The sequence below is a fragment of the Taudactylus pleione genome, unplaced genomic scaffold (assembly GCF_031769625.1).
Source record: "Taudactylus pleione unplaced genomic scaffold, aTauple2 ptg000556l, whole genome shotgun sequence".
Classification (NCBI taxonomy): Eukaryota; Metazoa; Chordata; class Amphibia; order Anura; family Myobatrachidae; genus Taudactylus; species Taudactylus pleione.
The window spans coordinates 24,444,843-24,453,659 of NW_028284958.1; the positions used below are offsets into that span (position 1 = coordinate 24,444,843).

The 8,817-nt window shown below is 39.4% G+C and overlaps 1 protein-coding gene across 4 annotated transcripts in view; it reads left to right on the forward strand.

Moving 5' to 3' along the window:
* PIAS1 (protein inhibitor of activated STAT 1) overlaps positions 1-6,358 on the forward strand; it is a 79,337-nt gene extending 72,979 nt beyond the window's left edge. For all 4 annotated transcript variants that reach the window (XM_088452777.1, XM_088452776.1, XM_088452779.1 and 1 more), the window contains 2 exons: positions 1,982-2,019; positions 2,134-6,358. In XM_088452777.1, coding sequence (XP_088308903.1) covers positions 1,982-2,019; positions 2,134-2,421 — 326 coding nt within the window. In that variant the 3' untranslated portion in view covers positions 2,422-6,358. The remainder of the gene's footprint in view (positions 1-1,981; positions 2,020-2,133) is intronic.
* Positions 6,359-8,817: the final 2,459 nt, after the last annotated feature.

The following is an 8,817-nucleotide window of genomic DNA, read 5'->3' on the forward strand; positions in this document are numbered from 1 at the left end:
GACCTTTAGTGTCGACATTTTGTCCCTGTCGACCTATTGGCTGTCTATTATCTATCTCTTATACCACACCCGTCTGATGCTGTAATAGGGATCTGCTAGTATTGCATCAGCCTAAAGACTGGATAGAAATCTAGGACAGATACTATACCCACCTGATGAATTATTCTCTTCCCAGGAGGTAAAAATATTCTCTATTGCATCTTCCCTCTGCATGAAAAGAATAAGCGGTGTGCAAGTAAGTAGGTTGTATATTCAGAGTTCCAGAACTTTGTAAGACTTCATTGTTGTTCCCATCTTAAGCTAAAGATTTTCTGTCCAACCATCCAACTAGTTGATTGGTTGGAATGAAAATCTGGTAATGTATGGGAGTAACTGATGATCAGCAATTTGCTCCTAAATGCCAGAAAACAGATGAAAAATGGTCATCAGACAAGTTTGAACAAATTTTTTGTTTAGATCAAATATTTAACAAACTTGTCTGATGACCATTTTTCATCTGTTTTCTGGCATTTAGGAGCAAATTGCTGATCATCAGTTACTCCCATACATTACCAGATTTTCTTTCCAACCAATCAACTAGTTGGATGGTTGGACAGAAAATCTTTGTATGCAGCTTAACAATGGGTGTGGCATAAGAGATAGACAGTAATTAGACAGCATAAAACAAAGCCTCTAAAGTTTGTAATCTTAAAGTGGGCTTTAGACCAACCGATACTATGGATGGAGTTAATAGAAGAAGGGAGCAAATTTAGGCGGAGTTATTTATCCAGTGAAGCCACAGATGGAGAATTCCATACAGATTTATATATAATCGCAAGAAAAAGATCTTGTCTATGGGGATTAGTTGCTTGAACTGAAGAAAAAAAAAAAAAACACATCTTGGCATTTTAGTTGCGTAAAAAAAAAAAAAAAAGTTGTGTAGTAAGAGAGCTTTTCAGGATGCAATTGTTTAGCTCCAGAATTAACCTACCAGAGTGCAGAACTGAAGTTGGCATCCAGCTCCCAAACTAAAGGTTCTTATGAAACTGAGACTAGTTTGAGTGGTCTTGACTGTGGTCGTCCTGGACTTTTAATTTACCCCCTGGTATATAAAGTTCACATGGAGACCTAAAGTATCAGTTGGCAATGGTAATGTTGCTAACATTCTTTAATGTCCTCTGCACAAGTAAGCCTACAGTTAGACAGTCTGTCACCCTTTGGAATCTGAACTGCGTTTTTGATCTTTTCAAACCTCATTGAGATTAAAAGATCTCTTAGTTCTCCCTTTCTGCAAGCAATTTACTGCAGCTTGCAGAGTTGGGAATATAACAGGCCTTTTCCATACATCAACCTTATTTATACTTGGAATATTGTAGTGGTCTCCTTTTGTCACATCAACGTGCACATACAGTAGGCTACTATTATTGACTTGTCTTTGAACTCCCCAGTAACTCCCAGGAATACTCCAACAATAGTACCCAAGGGGCACACTCATCCCCAGCCCCTTCCTCTTCTTTTTTTTTTTTTTTTTTTTTTTTTTTTATTATAAAGTTGGTTGAAGATTTACTCTTTTGACCTTGGTCAGGTGGAACCTAATGTCTTCATTGGTTAGACTCACTGGTGATCTTTTCCAAGAGTGACCCCTTGTGGTCATATTTTTTTTTTTTATTATTTACATTTATTTTTATCAGGTCTCATGTACCAATGAATAACTGCTATTACCAGTTGTCAGACTGTGTGGACTCTCCACCACTTCTTTCACCTTTTATACAAGACACATAGATATCCAATTTGACCCCTTTATTGCAGATGGTCAGGCAATGGAAACTAATTTGTAAGTGGATGGAGTACTTACAACCTGTTGGTGGTGGTTGCCAAAAAGTCATGTTTCTGAAAAACTTTTCTAAAATAAATAAAATTAGACTTTTTTTTTTTTTTTCAGGAGCTTTAGCGTTCTATCTTCTATTTTACCCTCTAAATTAACAATTTCTTCTTTCACCAGGGTTGGATTTCTTTCCATTTCTGTCTGGAGACAATCAGGTGAGTTGTGTGTTTTTTAAATTTTAGCCTATTTGTCCCAGACTCTTCTCTCTTTTTTTTTTTTTTTTTTGCTTTTCCTAAGATTCACTGTATCTTTGCTTTTTCTCCGCTTAGCATTACAACACCTCCCTGCTGGCAGCGGCGGCTGCTGCCGCCTCTGAGGAGCCAGATCTGCTTCATTCTTCACGTTTCTTCCCGTACACCACTTCGCAAATCTTCCTGGACCAGCTAAGTGCAGGAGCAAGCGCCAACCTCCCGGCAACTAATGGAAGCAACAGCGGCAGTAACAGCAGTTTAGTCTCCTCAAACAGCCTCCGTGAGAGTCACAGTGCAGCCAGCCGAGGGCCAGCAGACAGCTCTTCACTTTATGGCATAATCCCAGATGTTATTTCTTTGGACTGAACCACAGATGAGCACACTCGGGTTTTGAACCCCACCTGTTGTCTGATTCCTCTATTTTATTCTATTTTTTTTTTTTTTCTTTTTTAAAGGAAATGTTTAACAAAAGACAAAGACATGTACAGAGAACAGAACTATATTTTCAGTTTTACTTTTGTATATAAACCGAAAACTTTACTCATCCCCCTTCCCCCAACAGAAACTGAGACATGGACCCACCTCGTCCCCCGTATTTTCCTTTTTAGTTTCCAACGGGATCCTGGAGACTGACTCTTGTTCTGGAGACCACCTGCCCCACGAATGGTTCCTCCCTCTTTAGATCAGACACAGTATTGGTTTGATTGTCCCTGTACCAGTCAGGTGCTTACATCAATCATTCTCAAACATTCTCCATTCCTGAACCTATGCTGGAGTGATTACTTGTTTAGTTTCATTTCTGCACTTTTACCATGTATTTATTGGATTCTGTGGAAGGCTCGATCAGTAGAAATGAGAATCCTAACATGGCCCTTCCTTGCGGCGGTGTTGTAAGGTGCTTCAGGTGGGCTAAATGCATCATATTGGTGTTTGCTGCCAAATTATTATTTCATAACAAAGCACTTCTGTCCCCATCAGCACTGGAAGATATTCATTGGTTCTAATCTAAGCTATCCATGCATAAAGAAATTGGGTTTGTGATGACAGATCAAAGGCTCTTCCTTTGCGGGCTCAGCTGCCCCTTACTACTTGTACGTCTAAATGCAATGTCACAGAGGTTTAGTAGTTCTGCACAGACATTGGTAACTACTGTAATCCCACCAATAGCTTAATAGCGGCTCGCTCTCTGCACGCTTGTGTATTTGTTTTTGGTTACAGGTTGATCCTTTAAGGCAGGGGTATGTGGTCACTCACTGCCAAGAAATAAAAGTTTGTGGTGACGCAGGGATCCATTCCGCTACCATGGCCAGAAAAGAAAGGAAATTGGCTTTTCTGTATTGTATGATGCAGATGGTTATCATTCTAGCTGTAATGCAAACCACATGGAGCTTGTGCGTTTGGACCTAAGTTCCAGTTGTACTGCTGTTTCTTTTATAACAAAGCAAAAAAAAAAGGATGTCGGTCACATAAATGGGAAGACTGGATTATGTGACGTTTCAAGTATTTGGTCTCCCGTTAGTTTTATCAGTTCGTTGTAAACAAGATGGCAATTTTAATTGGACATTAAATATGGCAAATGCGGTGTTACCAAGATTATTGGTAGGCAGATATATATTTATGTAGTTGATTTATTTTAGATCTTGGCCGTTTGCTAAAGGCAGATACGAGGGGTATATTTACTAAAGTGCAGATTTATTGAAGTGGAGATGTTGCCCATAGTCACCAATCCGATTCTTGCTATTAGCTTCTTGCTAGATAAATAAGTAGAATCTGATTGGTTTCTATGGGCAACTTCTCCACTTCTATAAACCTGCACTTTAGTAAATATACTCCTTGGGGTTCTGGGTTAATTCCAAGTCATGTGTAGAATGCGCCAGCCACAGCATTGCTCCTTTGCATTTGTTTTTCTGCACATCTTCAGGGGAATGCGAAGGAAGTTACTCTAAAGGTGCATACACACTGTCAGATGAACGATTTGACCAACAATTTGAACTACGAACGATTTTTGACTGCATTAAAATGAATGGAATCGTCCAAATCTGACTGCAAACACATCAGATGTCAGATAGCGTTATCTGACCATCGGGAACGCGCATCGTTCAAACATGTCAGATTTTCCTTCAGATATGAACGATTTTTTTAAATAGTTATCGTTCAGATCTGAAGAAAAATCTGACCATGTGTATGCACCATTACACAATTCCCAGTGATGTGTGCAGCTGTGCATCATTTGGAATTCCATTGCCCCGAAGTTTAGAGTAGGAGGTTGATGCTTCTCTCCTTGGGTGTAATGTAGAAGCTGTGTGGGATAATTATCCCACCATCTATTCACCTGTGCACAGGTAAGGTTCTCTTCACAACACGGCCAATCAGAGAAGCTTGAGATCTAGACTTGCTCTGTAGTGACATGGCCAGCGATGCCCAGGAAGCATAATTGCCATGCTATGTGTATTTTTTATTTTATTTTTTTTATCTGTTCACAATATACTCCCACATGCTCCTCTCTTATAGAGCTGCAGTGTAAGGTTCTAATGAGATTGATTATTGCTTTTTACTTGAGGCATTTAAGACCATCTAATTATTATTATTTATTTTTTTTAACCATAATATTTCCTGTGACAGTAAAATGTGCTTATTGTAGCACATGGGTACATTGTCAAATTGTCTTTCCCAACATCATCCAGAAATAAAGCAAACCAGTCATCCCAATTGCACGCCTTCCTCCATCTGTGTTAAAGTTGGAAAGGCAGGAGTAACGTGTGTGACAACTGATGTATTTATTGCACTTTCAGTGTTTTTAACTGAAATTATTTAAACAAAATGCTGTAATTTTTAATTAGTCTTTGCCATACGCCATGCCCTCTGCCAGCTTTTATTTTTTTCAGACCTCCCTGATTTATTCATATTTATAGCAGTATAGCAAAAATTTAAAATATTACACTTTTGCCATTTGAAAAAAAAAGTGCAAAATGTGAAAATAATACACTTGGTAACATGATTGGCTGAGTTCAGATGAGGGAACAAAATGCTGATTTACCATTGGCCGCATTTTTCTCTAAACATAATTTATTGGATATGGCAATAAGAAATGATGTATTGGGGACAAAGGCTTGCAGGAACACGGGCACCGATAGGAGCTTGTCCAGCGATGTCTAAAAAGTAAAGCGATCACTTCTGACCTTGGACCCGGCAGGACTACGGTGCACATGCAGCCATTACCCTAGAGAGATTTGTAAAAGGTGAGATGTGTAGTCTATAGGCTACTATGGGTAACTCCAGCAAAAGATGGAGCTTATTGAATTTGGCAATATCAGTCTCCATAGACTTCTATGGGGACGTTGTGCTAATCTAAAATAGAGGGGACTGCAACAGATATTGGAGATGGCTGTTGCAGTACTCTATTAATACATAAGGTAGAAGGGGGAGGGGGCAGAGGGTATTTTAAAAATGTAGAATAGATAGGCCCCTGATTTTCAGATTTTTTTTTTTTTTTTCCATTAGAAAATCTCTTGTAAGACCACGGAGAATCCTGGTGACCTGGGCAGGTGAGGCAAATAAATCAGGTTTCCTTATAGTGGCAGCAGGTGGAAGTTTTTGCAGAACCAAATTGATGAGACATCCATTTCATATTTCTGTGATGCTTGTTAAAGCCCAATACAGATTAGAAGCTTTAAATACTGTGTGCATAATTTAGTTTTCTCAATGGACTGTTCAGAATTGCAGGAAGTGTGGAGATAAAATGGAGGCTCTGACCAGACTAAACCTTCAGATATGGAAATGTTATACATTTCGGTTTAGATATAGTCCCGAGTTTTTGTCCTTTATGTGACCTGCTATTTATTAATCCATCGCAATTCATTAAACCCTGAGGTAAAAAATTATTGTTGACATCCAGCCAAAGGAAGGTCTCTGTTGGGAACATTCAGTGCTTTGTAGCAGATCTGGAAGGCAATGTGCTGTTTGTGACTCCTTTTTAGTCTGTAAGCATCTTTTGCTAGCACTGGGGGAACTCGTCCAGCTCATGAATACATTGAGGTGGTATAAGCAGAAGAGTGGGCAGGAGCTGATGTAAATAACACCAGAACTTGTCGCTGGTTTCCATGACCTGAACCTGTAACTCATTGCCTTAAAAATGTGTTCATATGGCATGCCAGACCAGCTGAAAGGCTTTTAAATCTGTATTATAGGCCAATGTCAGTTTGTATAAAGTACCAAGTGAAAATATTTATTACTTGCATTGGAAAAATTGTTTACCTATTGAATGTTATCTGTTTCTGTAGAAGTCTTTAGATGTAATAAAAAAAAAAAGCATTCTGTGGTCGTCTTGTTAGATATTGCTATTGATGTCATCCTACTTGATAATAAGGAAAGCCAGTTTGTAAGAATTAATTTTCATTATTTTTTAAACCAGAATTGAACGGTGATGACCGTTCAATTCTGCAATCCGGACGGAAATTATGATCACGCATTTCTAGGACGGGGACTGTAGTTTATGGCCACAGTTTGTCCTGGCATAGAGAGACCATGCTCTCAGTGCTGCAAATTTTTTTTATTTAATTTTTTTCATTTATGTATTTCTCTAGTTCAGGGGTGGGCAAATAAGCATGCCTTGCAACAATTTTAGCAGAGTCAAATAGCAAAACTATGGCAGGGAATGCTGGGATGTGTAGTTCTACAACAGATGGGGACTGCTTATTGTCCACCCCTACTCTAGTTGGATGTTGAACATAAAGCTTATAAACTCCATACAACACACAGCAGGAATGTTAATCAGAAATGTTCAAAACAGCCAATGTGTTGGCTCAGCGGGTCTTATGTGAGCAGTAGATGAACATCAGACTATTGGCCCATACACACTGGTCGATCAGACAATGATAAGATATTGTTGTCTGATCGTCCTGCATGTGCTGGATGTTTGATACCGGACATCCAGCAACATGCACCAACCCCCTAACGACTTCAGGATCCCGCATCAACGATCGCATTCAACGATATCGACCAGGGTGGCCTGCATGCACGGGCGATGGTCGATTATTGATATTGACCATCTGTGCCTGCGCATTGACCATCGATTTGTCATTTAGAGGGGTTTAAAAAAATATATATATATATATAACAATATATCGTTTATATTGTTCTTTTAAGTTGGCCCGTATGCATGCACCATATAACACATTCCCAAACTCTGCCATTACAGTACAGGTTTTAAGGATATACATGCTTGAACACAGATGACTTGGTCAAATCAAATTGACTGAGATTAATTATCTGGGCACAGTCCAGGATATCCAGGAAGTATATCCATGCCTGTAATGTCAAAGCCCAGAGTATCCCAAACTCCAAGTGTTTTCCAAGTCCAGTCCTCAGAGACCATAACAGTTCCTGTTTTCCAGGTGTCTGCCAGAATCAACCATGAAATAATTAAAATAATTAGTACCACATCTAGATCTTTTAAAATGTCAGTAATTAATACACTTGTGCTTCAGCTTGGAGATATGGAAAACATGCACTGGACTTTGGAAACTCTGACCTACATGGTAAAATATTTTAAGATTGTTTTTCTTTTGATGGTGGTTGTATTCTTTAAAAAAAAAAAGAAAGTAGTCTACTGGTCTTCACACCACTGTTAGGAAAAATTTTCATAGAGCCCCTCAATTACTTAAATGTAGTTTTAAAGTTAACCCAGCTCATACACCAGCAAAGCTTTGCCCATCATGATCTGCTAGTCCAGGTGTTCCCAAACCCGATCCTCAAGGCACCTTAATATTCCAGGTTTTAAGGATATCCATGGTTGAGCACGGATTGTTACATCAAAAGGTTGAGATACCAATTAAGTCCCTTGTGCCCGAGCATGGTAATCCTTAATGCCTGAACTGTTAGAGTGCCTTGAGGCTCGGATTTGGGAAACTCTGTGCTAGTCTTTTGTAGCCACTGTAGTGGGAACCCAGAGCATTTTTTTGTGTATAGCAGTGGTCCCAAGTCTGTCTTCAAGGCACCCGAACAGTCTGTTTTAAGGATATCCATGCTTAGGGACAGATGACTTTATTAGTAACTTGAGTCAGTTTGATTATACCATCTGTGCACAAGCATGGACAGCTCCAAACCCTGGACTGTTAGGCAGCTTTGAGGACCAAGTTTGGGAAACTGGTATAATAGGGTTTTTAAATAGTAGCCATAATACCAGGAAAGTGACTTTTTTTTTTTTTTTTTTTTTTTTAAACATTCATTTTACTGCACCTACTGTTTGAGGCATACACACGGGACAATATAGTTTAAAATTGTTCATTTTTATGCAGTGAACGATTGACCAATGATGCGCGTTCTCACATGAACAGTAACGATATCTATGCTCGATCATACATGCAGGCCAACTTGGACGATTGTCAAGATTTGCCTGTAAAGACATGACTTCACTGAAATACCTATCATAGATTTCACTCTAACTTTCTGTAGTGCAGGGCAAACTGTTTTGGGTAGATATCCATCAGCGATAGCTTTGCTTGTGCAGGTTGTACCATGTGTATGCACCATTAAGCCGCGTATCCACTTGCTGACTGAAGAACGATTACGACATCGTAATCGTACCTCCTCCTGTAGGTGCCAACACTGAACAATATGTCATTCAGTGCAGGCACTCTCCGTCATCCCCGAACATGGCCAATCTGTCTATTGGCAGATTGACCAGCATATTCAGGCGATGAGTGATGTTGGAAACTACCAGCAGGAGCGTGCATTGCTGGTTGTTTCTGACATTATACTGCC